Source organism: Hippocampus bargibanti, linkage group LG10 (assembly GCF_051943395.1).
Source record: "Hippocampus bargibanti isolate YZ-2025 linkage group LG10, ASM5194339v1, whole genome shotgun sequence".
NCBI lineage: Eukaryota > Metazoa > Chordata > Actinopteri > Syngnathiformes > Syngnathidae > Hippocampus > Hippocampus bargibanti.
In genome coordinates, this window is record NC_142743.1 from 1902469 (window position 1) to 1917878 (window position 15410).

At 39.6% G+C, this 15410-nt stretch overlaps 1 protein-coding gene across 1 annotated transcript; it reads right to left on the reverse strand.

Moving 5' to 3' along the window:
• Positions 1 to 669: 669 nt before the first annotated feature.
• On the reverse strand, positions 670 to 5546 carry hand2 (heart and neural crest derivatives expressed 2). The gene is made up of 2 exons (XM_089006167.1): positions 4514 to 5546; positions 670 to 1706 (listed from the first exon to the last, which is right to left on the reverse strand). The coding sequence occupies exons 1-2, from the start codon at positions 5135 to 5137 to the stop codon at positions 1572 to 1574; spliced, it is 759 nt and encodes a 252-aa protein (XP_088862293.1). The 5' UTR covers positions 5138 to 5546; the 3' UTR covers positions 670 to 1571.
• Positions 5547 to 15410: the final 9864 nt, after the last annotated feature.

Here is a 15410-nt window from a genome sequence, read left to right on the forward strand (position 1 = left end):
TCTGATTCTGATGAGAACGCCGCTACGAAAATGCCGCTACCAAAACGCTGCTAAGAAAACGCCGTGGCAGGCTCGCGCCCGCTGCCGCCTCCTCTTTGAGACAATTCGTGCTGCTTTGTTGCAAGGTGGCGGTTGGGGCGCATCGGTGCCGCAGACGCACGCAGAGTCGGACCGCGCGGCGGTGTGGAGAGTGGGGCAAGGCCGGGGAGAGGGCAAAACACCGGCGAGCCAGACTTACACCTGCCCGCCTGCCGTGACATCCTAATCAGATCGTCGGCAAATCATATAGCACCGAGTATTCAACATCTCTAATGGATTTCGATTCATGAGCATTATGACCATTTGACTTAACAACCGTTTGGTCGGAACATATATATATATATATATATATATATATATATATATATATATATATATATATATATATGGCGTGGGAATCTTACAGCTTCGGCTTTCCGGAGGTGCTGATGTGACGTCACATATTGCGCTCCTAAATCTTTTAAAATCCGGGGGAACATACATTTATTAAGAAGATGTTTTTCTTTTCTCGTGGTAATATCAGCAAAACTTGAAGTTGTCTTGAGTATTTTTAAATCTCCAAAAATGCACTCACTATTTTCGAGACCCTTAATTCACAGCTCAAAAAAGGTTGGTTTTCATCAGTTTCAATGTAAACAAGTGGTGGTTTATTCAATTCAAAACACAGATTACAGCCTATATTCGAGATTATGTACACTCCCACCACGTTTTTCACTTCACAAAACGGACACTTTGTCATCACTGTGACGTTTCAACATGTATTTACACAGAGAACCAGAACGACAAATATGCAGGTAGACAGTACAACTTCACAAACAATTGTATAGTGTGGGAATGACAAATATCACACGTCTTTCGGCAATCTGTTGAGTGGCAGTTCGGTTCGTCCAAACGGCCCCATTGCACATAAATATAGTATCGAGTTAAATAGAGTTGAGCGCAAACTAACCTCCCATTTGTACAGGATGCTTTCAGCAATAAATCTGTGGGCCAGATGATGAGTCGTTGGGTTATACAGTATTCAGTTAGCCTGCTTGTGATCACTTTAACATCTTAAAAAATAGAAAAATTTAAGAGCATTTGTGGACAAACCTCCCATGCCGCGAATAACCCCGTTCTATTCAATTCTGGCAAATTGGGCAACCAATCGATAAAACACGGTTCTGTGTTTTATTTGAACCTCTTCATCCCTGATCCGTTTACAATATACTGACAAAGAAATCGCTGGCTATCTTAATTTAGACACCTCGGTAACAGGAGGTCGATCTAGATGTCTGAGGGAAATTTTGGACTTTAGCAGATCGGAAATGTGTAGATAGAAAACAGCGCAACCCACTAATGACGGGCATAGATAGGCCACCTACATTTCTACATACTGTATATGGCGTCCTTGGGGAATGGGTAGGTGTGTCCCGAGGTTCACATCCGGAAAAAAAAAACTTGCTAGTTTATACAAGTGCGTTACGATCCTCCCGCAGCGGAGAGATTCGGAACCGGGAGGTGCAGTCGTCCGCCGTGATGGAGCTGGCTGGCTACTGTTTGAGTTCCAGAGCCCAGACATGCTGGGGCCACCCTGTCCGCCCTTTCGTCTTCTTGTCGCCGATGAGAGACGATGAGGAGGACGACGACGAGCACGAAGACGATGTCGCTGTCTTGGCGATGTCCACCTGCAGACAAATGGCATTGTTGGAAGAATATGCAATGTCTCCTTGAGAGGTACATGTTGTGTGCATGTTGTCTCGGTACAGAATGAGCGTTTGTTGTAGTGCATTAGGCTCAGTGTTAGTCATAACATGGGCTGAAATTAAACAAAATTGGTCATGTATGAATTGACATATTTTTTTTTTCTTATGGCACATAAAATTACGCTGCAATAAACCAAGAAGTGTAAATGCTAACAAATATCTGCACTCGGTCGTTTACCGTGTACAATTTAACAGATTGTGGTTTCTCGTATATGTTAACGTGTGTGTCAAGGAGAGACACACGCCATCTAAAATGCTGTAAACATTTAACTTGTACATTATGTTATATAGAATATTTCAAAACAGTAATCAAATGTAATTATGTCACTTGACAAGATGTGAGTAAAAAGACCGTTGCTATACTGAACGACACAGGTATCCCGTCACAGTCGAATACTCATGTCTGTTTGCAAACCTTCATAATAGTAAATTAATTTTTAATCCAACCATTCAATGTAGAAATGTTTGTCAAAAGAATCATGATAGTTCCCCACAGAACGTAAATCCTCCTTTCAATCGTGTGCAATATCTTTATTTTGTTCGTCTCCATTTGGCCCATGCTTTTACTGATTACCTGTAGTACAAACGCAGCATCAACAAAATAAAAATGGATACCCTAACAACTAAAGTGATCTGCGCGCAGCATACAAGCGAATATAACAGTATTTTTAATTTTAGTAAAAAAATAAATAAAAGTCAGGCTGAAATGCATCCGTTTTTTTTGAATACGCTCCCTGGGTTTGGTTTTTGAAAACTAAACTATTCTGCCCCAGCCCCCCAAAAAATGAATTTGCATGCAGATTCACTTGAATGAATCACGTCCCATGGCACAATAACAGTAACATTTCATGGCCTACGTTCCCTGTGATGGTGCTACTTTAAATATTCAGACCATTTTACAAATGAAAATACATGTAACTTAATATAATTATAGAGTGATATCGGTTATATATTTTATTTGCATATTTTGCATATTTGGCTACATCATCTCATTTAACAAAGCAGTTTTTTTCCGAGTGGAGCGTTCATTGAGACAGACGTTCTCCATGATGTTCGTTTAGTTGTGCGTTCGGGAAATTGCTGATGAACATGTAAACCCAACTCCCTCTAAATCCAACCCAGCAACCAAGATATCAGAGAACGCTCTGAATTTTTATGCGCGTTGTTTGCATCCAGCATTTCAAATGACGCTCGGTTTTTGGACTTACCAAACTGTGCATCGGTCTTAAATGTAAATTGTTACCTCCGTAAAATAATAAGCCATGCCGAAATGAGGCAGGACTCGTCTGAAATAATTATTGTGTACCTTCCGCCTGATTGTCAAATTTGAGGAATGCGCCATTCAGTTCTGAATTCACTCAAGTGTTAACTCCTTAATTGCTAATGGAGCCGTAAAGTTGAAACCAATGCTGCTGGTCCAATTGAAGTCAACTTCAAAATGCCACCGAGGAATCCCCTAACATGTTTTAGAGGGCATTAAGGGAAAGTGTGTTTGCTTGCAAGGCTGCATGTCCATCTCTACCACAAGCGCGGCAACGGCACGGCAACGTCGCTATTTTGGAAATGTGGAAAATGTGTAGCCCTGTTTGAATAATTCGCAACGTTATCCATTTAATCAAATTAACAGTTTTTTTCTATGTTATGTGCAGTAGCTGTATTCCGTGTTCAGTACGTTGAGCTTCGCAATATTTACATGCAATCAACTTTATTTTTGTTGTTTTTCCCAAGATGGCGGCGCGTGAACTCGCAGCGGCTCCTCTCTCTCTCCCGGCAAATTGGCGTTTTCGTGTTTATTATATTTGTCAAAGTCATTACAGGAGATAACAGCGTGTCGTCCGAGAGGACAGTCATTTCATCTGTGCTGTATGTCATGCATATTAGCATATTTGGCAATAAAGCTGACTTTGCTGCATGTCACTGTGCACCAATAATCCATCAAATGAACTGTATGTCAAAAGGGAACCGAGCAAAGAGTGGTAAATATTGCAATCTCGAACCAATAACTCTTAATAATAAATAGTTCGTATTCGGTACGATTACGCAGACACAGACCAAATGTAGTGAAAAATAAGGCCGCTTATTAGAACAACATCGCGGAAAAGCTTCAGCAAGAAATGAATTCTTTGCTGAAATATTGACTCGCTTGGCTCCGAGCTGTCTGTGGGGAGACCAAATTTCTGGCACCGTACTTTAAAGGCGTGATCATTTTGAGTATGCAATGTTTCATGTGTAAAACATTTTGGGGCTTGGTGAGCTCAGAGAGAATCGTTCATTGCCCGAGTAGTTTTCAGCTTTTTATGCGGCTTTCACTTTTGTTCCACGAATCTATAGTTGTGATTTTCTTTTAGTTGTTGAGCTGAGTTTTTTTTTCTATTCAAAGTCAAATTTAGGGAACACATTTAATCAATATAAATTCACACATATGTTTCAGCGCTTATTTGTTGAACTGAGAATTTGCTCACAAGAATGGACACCTTTTCTCAAAACAATCGAGGCGATTTATACTTCAAGAATATGGTTCCCATCGTATTATATAGTTTACCATAATACAAAATCTGTAAAGTCTCACCATGCTTTACGATAAGAATTCATTCGGCCATTATAGAGTTATAGTGTACCATGCACCCCCGCCCCTCATAATAGTAACCAAAACGAGACATTATGTTTGAGGGGAATTGAAATTATTGCCACTTTTCAGACCTGTTTGTGCAGCCCTGCACGCTTCTTACCGTGTCCCGCTTCCTCCGCTCCTCCCGCGCTTCTGTCTTCTTCAGCTCGGCTTTGAAAGCCTGCGTGTCTCCATGCTGGCCGTCCTTGTCTAGGATGTCCATCAAGTAGGAGATGTAACTGGTGGCTAACCGAAGAGTCTTGATCTTGGACAGCTTGGTGTCGGCGGGGACATTGGGGATACACTCCCTCAGTTCCGCGAAGGCCGAATTAATACTTTGAGTCCGCCGCCTCTCTTTCCGGTTTGCAGTCGGTCTCCGCTTCACCGTCCGAGGATATGTGTGGTGATGATGATTATGATGCATACCCACCTGGGCTCCGTTCACGGCGATGGCACCAGCACCAGAGACCAAAGCACCGTGTCCGTAGTGGTGATGATGGTGGTTAGGATCCAGGCCACTTACGGTCCCAGTGCCATTGTTGCCGTGGTAATCTGGACTGTAGCCCGGAGCGAGGCCGTACTCGGTGGGCGACACGTCCGCGTGACTAATAAGCCAGCCGGTGAAATACGGAGGGGCTCCCGCGTCCTCGTGACACCGACCCGTAGCGGCCGCGTGCAGAGAGTAGTGGTGGCTGTCGGGGTGATGCATGACCGGATGGTGAGGGAACCCTGATACGAGACTCATCCCGACACACGAATGCGCGCGCGCGCAAACACATGCAAGCACACACTGGCTGTCTCACCCGCACGGACGACAATGACAAGCCAAACCTTCGGGAATGCTGCCACGTCGCTGTTTAACGACTGTCCAAAGTCGATGTTTGCATGTTGAATAATTTCCACATCGCGACAGAAAATGTCCGCCGAGTCCAAAAGAGGCGCGCTAGTCCAGTCTACTCACGCCCGAAGGCCGCCTATCTCTGAACATGGTTCCACTGACTTTATGCCCTCCTGCGATCCAAATAAGCGTAGCGCTTCTTTTTGGTTTTCTTTTTTTCACGTTAACATCATTTCACTGATTCATCCTATTTCACCGATCTCTGTCGCTGCCAGCATCAGAGTGGGTTGGCAAGGCAGGGTCAGCGTGTGCAGCAACCAGCTCAACACTACTGGCTATAGGTTACACTGAGCGGACCCAAGGAGAGAAAAAAAGGGGGAGAGAGAGAGGGGGGAGTGTGTGTGAGAGAGAGAGAGAGAGAGAGAGAGAGAGAGAGAGAGAGAGAGAGAGAGAGAGAGAGAGAGAGAGAGAGAGAGAGAGAGAGAGAGAGAGAGAGAGAGAGAGAGATTAACGTCACGAACAAGCGGAGGAGGAGGGTGACTTCGCAGACTTCTCCGACCAATGGCCAACATCCCACCTTCCACTGGCCTCAACTGCAGGGTCTGTTTACCGGTCCTTAATGCCAATGGGCCTGCTAAGTAGTTTTCTTGGCACGCGCGCGCACGCACAGCACAATGTAACCATATGCGGCCGGTTCAACAGGAAGAGATAACTTTTTGGCATTGGAATTCGTACACAATTTACAATTATTATATGGAACGACTTGTTTGCATCTCTGAAGAATTTTTTGGGAAACTATATTCTCATGCAAAGTCAGCTTATTTGGAATTCTGGCACTGTAAACCTGTGATTTTGGTTTAATTACACCCACGTGAAAATATTAAAGACAGGTCCAGGGCATAATCAAATCAGGCTGGTTTCTGCAAGGATACACGTGGTCTTTGGACATTGGGTTGGCTGTCGGGATTGCGTCCTCTCACGAATCATCATCAAGTACTTTTGTTCCCTATCAAAATATCACTTCCCTCTAATAAAGAAAATCGCATAATTACAATTTATTGTATATGTTTCCTTAAACAACAAGTCGTGTAAAACCACCTCAAATGAAATGCATGCGGAGTGCTTGTCTTATTTTGGCATGTGTCTTTACTCCGGTTCATCTTCTGCCAATATGTCTTCGAGAAGGATCAAGGGAAAATTTGGGGACACAAGCCAGTCGCGAGACGCGTACGTGTGAAGAATGTCATCCGCCGTTTTTTCTAAGTGAATGAGTTACAGTACGTATCATAAGAAAACAACAGACAACTTAGCGGAAGGCCGCCATATATGCTGCAATTTTGTATTTTACTTTAATAAATAAAAGAACCACAGTGATTTTATACAAAACTGCATTGACCCAATGCTTCTTGAATATCATTACCAGGTTGTTGGTTTGAATTGTTGAACTTTGAATTGCAAATAATGACTTTTGTTGTCATTAATGGTAAACAGAATGCTATATAACATTTTAATATTAGGTTTAAAATTGATCTCAATCGTTTCATTATCATAAAAAAATATGCATGTGAAGACAATGTAAAAAATACTTTATATGCTAATCATGTTTTGAATGTAAAGAGTTCGTCATAAAACTCAAGGCCTTTACATGTCGCAAAAGTCAGAGATACAGGCTACAACTACTCCTAAACTACAACGTAATGACATATTTTGGAGAATACTGTACAGCCATGAAACAAAATTAGGCGTGAAATTTCAACTCAGCCGCAAAACTTCAAAATCATTCCGTTCCAAGCCTAGTGGCTTAGAAATAACATGTATTATTATTATTATTATTATTATTATTATTATTATTATTATTATTATTATTATTATTATTATTATTATTATTATTATTATATAGTATAGTAGTAGTAGTAGTAGTGAGTATAGTTTTTGCCTATTATGAATGTTGCTGTGCCGATGAGAATTTTGTGTTTGGGAGCCTTTTACTGAGCGAGTTGCTTGTTCTGGAGCCACAAAGGGACATAAGTCTTCTTGTGCCGGTCCCAAGCCCGGATAAATACAGAGGGTTGTGTCAGGAATGGCGTCTGACTTAAAAGCTTGGCCAAAACAAACATGCGGATCAAACCTCTAAAGATGGAGGACACTGATTTGCTGTGGCGACCCCTTGAAGGGAAAAGCCCAAAGGAAAAGAAGAGGAGAGTATTATTATTATTATTATTATTATTATTATTATTATTATTATTATTATTATTCCACCTGAAGTAAAATGATAGAAAAGCAAAGCATTGGGTCTTTCAACATTTGAAAAAGTTATGTTTTCATCAGCAACACACAAGTTCAGTGTAGCACTTATAATAACAACAACAGTAATAATAAAATAAACAACAACAACAACAACAACAATAATAATAATAATAATAATAACAATAATAATAATAATAATAATAATAATAATAATAATAATAATAATAATAATAATAATAATAATAATAATAATGAAGAAGGAGAAGAAGATGCATATCGTTTGATGTATAGTCAGAAATAGAAAATTGCAATCCTCTTGACGACACACACACACACACACACACACACACACACACACACACACACACACACACACACATATATATATATATATATATATATATATATATATATATATATATATATATATATATATATATATATATATATATATATATATATATATATATATATATAATCTCGGAAAGGCTCGAACAAAAGGCGTGATGTAGAAACTCGATGGACACAACAACCTGGCCGTCAATTCTGTTTCACACGTTGCACTGCAAACTATCAAATGTAGAATGAAGTCATGTTAATAAATCAGACTCATGGCAATTTTCTTGAGTTCAAACAAACATGTCGGTAGAAGACGTTGGGACGGTCCCTCCAAAACATTTCCCTTTTTGCAAATCAACAGCGCTCTTTGCATTCTCAAATTAAACCTATCCCACCACCACTACCACTACTGCCCGGGATTAATTATATGATACAGATGAAATTCCCTTTAACCTTGTCATTAAAGTGCACATAGATTTGAAATTGTACTTTTAATATATTGCACCCCGATACGATATTTCACCTCCATCGTTTTATTTTTTCTTGCTGTAACTTTGATGTCAATAATAAAAACATAGACCGCGACCATGTTAAATTTGACAACATCGAACCGCTTCTACACTCCTGCTGTAGAATTTATTTTATTTGTTTGTCATTGGGAGTTACACTGAAGTCAACACTGAATTGATGATGTAAAGAGACATCGGTGGTTTGGGGTTAAGGCGTAGTAAGAGCATCTGGAGAAGAGAAGAAGAGAGAATTACAGTCACAGTCCATGTTTGCAGATTGTAATTGGTCATAAATGACGTCTTGAGTTTCGAACACGTTTTTAAGCGATTGGGGGATTATGGCTCCTGTGTTGTGTGAAAGATGAGGACCAGCAGAGGCAGACAGTATGGCTCAAAGTGTGAGTCGGAATTCTCTGTGAGGAGGGCCGATGATTTATATTTGTTTAAGTGTTGAATGGGGAGCGCCGGTTGTGAGCCAGTGCGTGTGTGCGCGTGAGCGCATGTCAGCCTGCTCTGTGTAATCCATCTATTTGAATGGGAGCTGTTGCAGTAATTTAGATCAGTTTGTGTCTCCTGATAATCATATATAATTAGACTGTAGGTCAGTCGGTCAGACTCCTGATCTGCCCCCACCCCTCACCTACCCTTCCCTTTGATTGCCACTCTCCTTCTTTCTTTCTTTCTTTCTTTCTTTCTTTCTTTCTTTCTTTCTTTCTTTCTTTCTTTCTTTCTTTCTTTCTTTCTTTCTTTCTTTCTTTCTTTCTTTCTTTCCTTTCTCTTTCTTTTTTTCTTTCTTTCCCCCCTATATACCGTCTCCTCTGATCTCAGTCGTTCTTGCTTTGTACAAATAAACCTCTTGGGGTCACACGATGCGGACACGCGAGTGTTTGCGTGTGCGTGCTTGTGCGCGCGAGCTTGTATGCGTGGTGGCGCCAATAAGCAAAAGAGACAGAGAAAGTTGTCACTCCTGTGCTTCCGCGTGTGCACGTGCACGCCAGGCTGTGTGATGACGCGAGGGTACATTCCACAGCAGTGGACGTTTTTTTTTCAGAGTAAAATACTGTTGTATCTGTCTGGAATTTATTCCACACCCACAGTCAACGAAATCCAGCAAATCCCTTGTGATGAAGACTAAATTTAGATCCATTGGTGCACCCTCCCACCCGCACAAATACACATCAGAGAAATACTACAAATAGAAGGATGATAGCATCTCTACCGTGTAAAAAAAGCATCATAGTTATTTAATAATCATGGACAATAATGAACTATAATCACTAATTCAGTCACTTCACAAGAGCTTTTATCTAATTAAAAAATAATACATTGTCAAATTTTCAGAAAAATATCAAACAGCTGTGGCGTTTAGTTCAATAGACTTGAATTGTAAATTCAACAACATTTACATTGATTAAAACAAATGATTGCACTTGCAAAACTAGTCTGAAAAACTGATATTTGGGATCTCACACTACAACTGTATTTCTTACATCAGTTAAAAATCATGACACATAACCTGTACAGGTTACTCAAAACTTTTGAGTAAACTGTACTCAAAAATTTTGACGTAATCAGTTGCCATAAAAAATTTGAGTACTTTCAACTTGTTGGGTTTTACAGTGTGGTTTGTCGAGGAGCTGCTATGAATTTACTCGCAGAAAAAAAACGATCCGTATTATTATTATTATTATTATTATTATTATTATTATTATGTAAATTTCTCCACTGTGAGACTAATAAAGGCATATCCAATCCAATCCAATTATTATTATTATTATTATCATCATTATTATATGATGTACTAGCTGTCAAGAACAAACAAAAACAAATACATTAATGAGTACAAATATTTATTGTTTTTTTTTATTAATTGATAACTGTTCTCTTTGTCATGCCAATGTGGTTTGCCAAGTTGTTGCAACATCTTACCCCTGACATGTACAGTTGTGGTCACAAGTTTACATACACGTGTGAAGACCATAATGTCATGGCTCTCGTGAGTTTCCAGTTATTTCTACAACTCTGATTTTTCGTTGATAGAGTATTTAGAACAGATACTTCTTTGTCACAAAAACATTCATGAAGTTTGGTTCTTTTAAGATTTTATTATAGATTAACAGAAAAAGTGATCAAATCCGGTTGGTCAAAAATATACACACGGTAATGCGAAATAGCAATTTTAGTGAATTAGAAAGTTGTGTCAGTGAAATTAGCTTCATAGCATAGCCTCTTAACGTCTTGTGAGTAATTATGAGTGACTACAGTTGTTGACTTCTCTGAGGCCATAGGGCTCATTGGATGCACACGTCCACAAACGCTACAATGGGAAAGTCAAAGGAGCTTAGCATGGATCTGAAAAACCAAATCAGTGACTTGAACAAGTCAGGAAAGTCACATGGAGCCATTTCAAAGAAGTTGCAGATCCCAAGAGCAACAGTGCAAACAATTGTTTGTAAGTATAAAGTGCATGGCACTGTTTTGTCAATGCCACGATTGGGAAGAAAATCACCTGCTGCTGAGAGGAAATTGAAACATGAAGAGGGGCAAACATTTTATGGCCTGAGTCTGAGAGCCTTACATTCATGACCAGCAAAAGTCGAACACAAAGTACACGGGCAGACGTTTCTTTCTTTCTTTTGGTGTAGAAAAAAAATATTTCGCCGGGACACCCAGAAAGGTTCAGCACACTCACACATGGACAGCCGGACTTGTTGCCGCATGAAAATGATAATGCACCAGTCTTTGAAGACCACCTGTCTTTGAAAATAGAGCCTTAATAATAATAATAATAATAATAATAATAATAATAATAATAATAATAATAATAATAATAATAATAATAATAATTGTCTTGGCAAACTACAAATATGGCCAAAGCTGTAGTCCAAAGATGAGTTTGGCACCATTTTTCCCCCAGAGGAGAGAAGTGGAATAAAAACAAATGTGCCAGCAGCTGAAAGCCATTCAGTAATCAGGAAGACTCTCACCAGAAGAAAGCACTCCTTAAAATAGTCAGTTGCAACACTGCTCAGCGTTCGGTTCGGTTCAAGTACTGCTCTAGGAGTTTGCCTGGCGCAGTGGAGTTCAACTGTGTAAAGACCATAGTGGCTGACGGTAAGAGAACCTGTTATTGTGACCGTTTATTTGATGATTTGATTTGGTGGTTTAATGTCAAAACCAGCCTGTTAAGAGACTGCCTTCAAATGTAAACCTAATTGCTGTTTGTGTTTTTACCTTCTTCAAAGGTTTTCACCTTACAATCAGCAATTGTCTTTTCAATGAGAAAAGAGGCGATTAAGTCCAAATTAAAAGAGGAAGAAGAAAGGAGAAATCTGTCTCATCATTGGAGTTAAAGAGTGAAGTCCCAGTGTAATCCCGGTCAACACAGTCAAAACCCTTTTCAAGTTAGGGGGAGAGCTCAAAAAACCAACATAACTTGACAACAATAATAATAATAATAATAATAATACATTTAATTTCAATCGCCTTTCAAAGCTCTCAAGGACACTTTAGATAAGCATATCACAGATATCACAGATAAGCATAGCAGTGACGTCAGGGGAGGCAGCTGAGGCCGTGCCTCACCTGTCATCATGGAAATATCAAATAAAAAAAATAAATTAAACCGTTATATTTATTTAGTGATTTGTAATTTACAGTTCTTTTCCATTTAACTTCACCATTTTTGGATTTTTTTCTCAAAATCGCTGAATTTTCACATTTACCGTTCAAATACTAAGTAGAAACGAGCGGTGAAGCAGCAGCCGGCTGAGCCTCAACATGGATTTGATTTGATTTGATCATTATGCTAACTGTGCTGGCTTGCTCTGCAGTGAGACCGCATTGCTGTCCCTCTGCATATTGCTATTAAAGTGTTCAAACACTTTTAGTAAATGAACTAAAGTTATACAGTTTAGCTGGTGTATATAATGTACAGTCACTTTACATTATAAACACTGTATTACAGTGATTATTTTATTTGATTTTCATCAAAACTGTGTGCATAGGTGAGGCACACAGTTCCCCTGCCTCATGACAGGGGGCGCTGGTGATTACAGAGATTCTTCTTGTGCCTCCTCGGCTGCAGAATGGAATCAGTGACAGCAAGCTAACTGATTACTGTCAGTTAGCAAGTTAAGTGCAACCATCCAGTAATTTGTTCGTGTTGCTTGGCCTTATTTTAAGAATGGAGGATTACATATCTAAAGTTAAAGAAATAAAGAGACTTTTAAAACGGAAGAAAAATAAGGAAGGCTTCTACAAAGAAGGTATCGATGCCTTTCTTCAGAAGGAGCGGCGCATGGACGATGGATTTCATTTATAAGTAAAGGTAACACAATAACATTTTTTTATTCTTTTTTTATGCTACATTCTTTTTTTATGCTACAGTTTAAATAAAGAATGCTGACATGACATTTTAAACAAAACACGGTAACTTGTTGCCAATCAAATGGTGAATAAGCTACTCTGTAGAGTTCATGTTTGTAAATCTGACTGTGATGACGTCAGTGCCTCATCAGCCATGAACCTCACCGCACGTCACTGAAACATAGATACAAGAATAAATAAAATACAATGATGAATAGAATACAATAAATAAAATACAATTATAAATAGAAACAAGAGATAGAGCGACACAGGAAATGCCATTTTAAATAGGTGGGCTTTCAGATGGGATTTGAAGGTGGGAAGAGAATCAATGTTACGAATGTTGGGAGGAAATGAGTTCCAGAGTTTAGGGGCAGAGCAGCTGAAAGCTCTGACCACCATCGTGCTGAGACGGGCAGGGGGGTACACAGAGGTGGAGGGAGGAAGAGGAACTGCGGGAATGAGAGGGAATAGAAATTTGAAGAAGGTCAGATAGGTATTTGGGGCCAAGGTTATGGATAGATTTAAATGTATATAGAATAGTTTTAAAGTTTATCCTATATCTGAACGGGAGACAGTGGAGCTCTTGGAGAATGGGGGTGATGTGGTGAAAGGATGAGGTTCTGGTGATGATCCAGGCTGAAGAATTCTGGAGGAGTTGAAGTTTGTGGAGAAGTTTCTGAGGAACTCCAAGGAGAGGTGAATTGCAATAGTCAATTCAGGAGGTGACAAGACTATGAACAAGGATGAACAAGGATAGCAGTGGTGTAAGGAGTGAGAGACGGGCGAAGACGACGTAGGTGGAAGTACGCAGATCGGGTTAAGTTATTTATATGCGAGTGGAAAGATAGTGTGCTGTCAAGGATGACACCCAGGCTTTACAGGCTAGACACTTGCTAAAATTCAAAGATCTGGGATAAACCATGCAGTTACTCCCGAAAAGTATTATGAGAGACATGAGTAACTATAACCTACAATATTTTTTTAGTTTATTTGAATTAATGAGTCTTATTTATTGCAATTTGCTCTTTCAGGGTTAAAATGCATCTAATGTACTGTATTTGCTTTGAAATAGTAGAAAATCAGATTTGTTTCAACCTGACATCCAAACACTGTCCCGCAAGTTGACAACAACTTGCGGGACAGTAATAAGTGTAATAAGTGATGATGAGGCGAGTCAGTGAAAACTCGTGGTTTGTTATGTTATTTTTTTTTTGGTTCCCCCTTGTAGCACTGATGTGTGGGTAAATGATGAGAAATGATTACCCTTCACAGCTGTAACACCGACATATTACAGGGTTACGGGGTTCCATGTAAGACAACTTTGAACTGATTTGATGCACAGCATAGTGACAAGGTAGTGTTGCCTGGGAGCTATATCTCCTCTATTATGAAAAGTAAAAACTTCTGATGGCATGTCAACTTCGAATAGCACGAGCATCAGACAGGTTAGCATACATTCAATGACAGATGCTACTTTTCAGTAAGATGATGAATCCGTAACTTGTAATTTTTGAACATTTGAAAATTTCAGCCACCTGAGCATTGCAACAGAAATGCACAAGATGCTGCATCTCATCACTAAAGGCAACACTTTTGCTTTAGCATGTTCTTGAACAGCAATGTAGCTTTTTCTACGGAAAGTTTCCTTATTAAGCTGTAACTTTCAATGAATATTTTATTCCAGTTCCATCATCAATTTTGTAAAATATGCAAAAGATAAAAAGATGATCATATGTAACGTTATATTTTATACTACATGAAATTAGATAGAATGGTGTAGCTTTGGTCATCTTTAGTGAACGAAAAATGGGGTGTGTGTGTGTGTGTGTGTGTGCGTGTGTGTGTGTGTGTGTGTGTGTGTGTGTGTGTGCGCATTTACATGTGAGTGCTCTCTCTCAGGCATAAAATCCCTGACCTGATGCCAAAAACCCGCGAAGGCGCTCTCATCAATTTAAACTTGTAAAACAAATGGTAGAAGTGAACCCAAAATGGGATTCACAATAAATGAACCTTTAAACAAAATGGTACACGCTCACTTAATATCATTGGATGGAATTCTATGACGAATAAAGCACTGCAATTGACCTCAGCTGCCGAGTTTCAAATGAATGAGATAAATGATAGACATAAATTTGCAAGGTACCCAGTCATTAAAAAAAATCTTAGCTTTAAGAATATAGATTGGATTGGATTTGCCTTTATTAGTCTCGCAGTGGAGACATTTAAATTTCACAGCAGCAAAGTTATGAAAGAAATGAAAGTAGAAAAGCAAAACACAGGAGCTGCTGGAAAGGCAGCCACTCTCGCGGCGCCGTCTTGAAGTCAAAATTTCTTTCATCACTTTGCTGCTGTGAAATGTAAATTTCTCCACTGTGAGACTAATAAAGGCCTATCCAATCCAATCCAATCCAAAAGAACAAAAAAAAAAACTAAATAACAAATCACATGACAACACAAAGACACAGAGAGACATTCATTCATGAGCACTTTCTGTACCCTCTTTGTTACATAAAGCAGTTCCAGATGCAAGAGGAGAGGATCAAAGCGTCTCTTCACCAGTGGATCAGGGACATTATGGTGGCATGTTCACGTCGACTACAAGCTAAATGTTGAAAGCAAACACTCAGCTGTAGCATCCATTGACGAAAAGAGATTGTCTCCCATCTCCTGTTCCACATACATCTGCTTCAATTCCAAGCCGCAACAGTTCCATA

Bases quoted from the DNA above. Each gene is read 5' to 3' on its own strand.
- hand2 (XM_089006167.1), bottom strand. From the start codon at position 5,137: ATGAGTCTCGTATCAGGGTTCCCTCACCATCCGGTCATGCATCACCCC. The intron at 1,707-4,513 runs GTAAGAAGCGTG...ATTTGTCTGCAG, and splicing joins AGCGGAGGAAGCGGGACACG to GTGGACATCGCCAAGACAGC.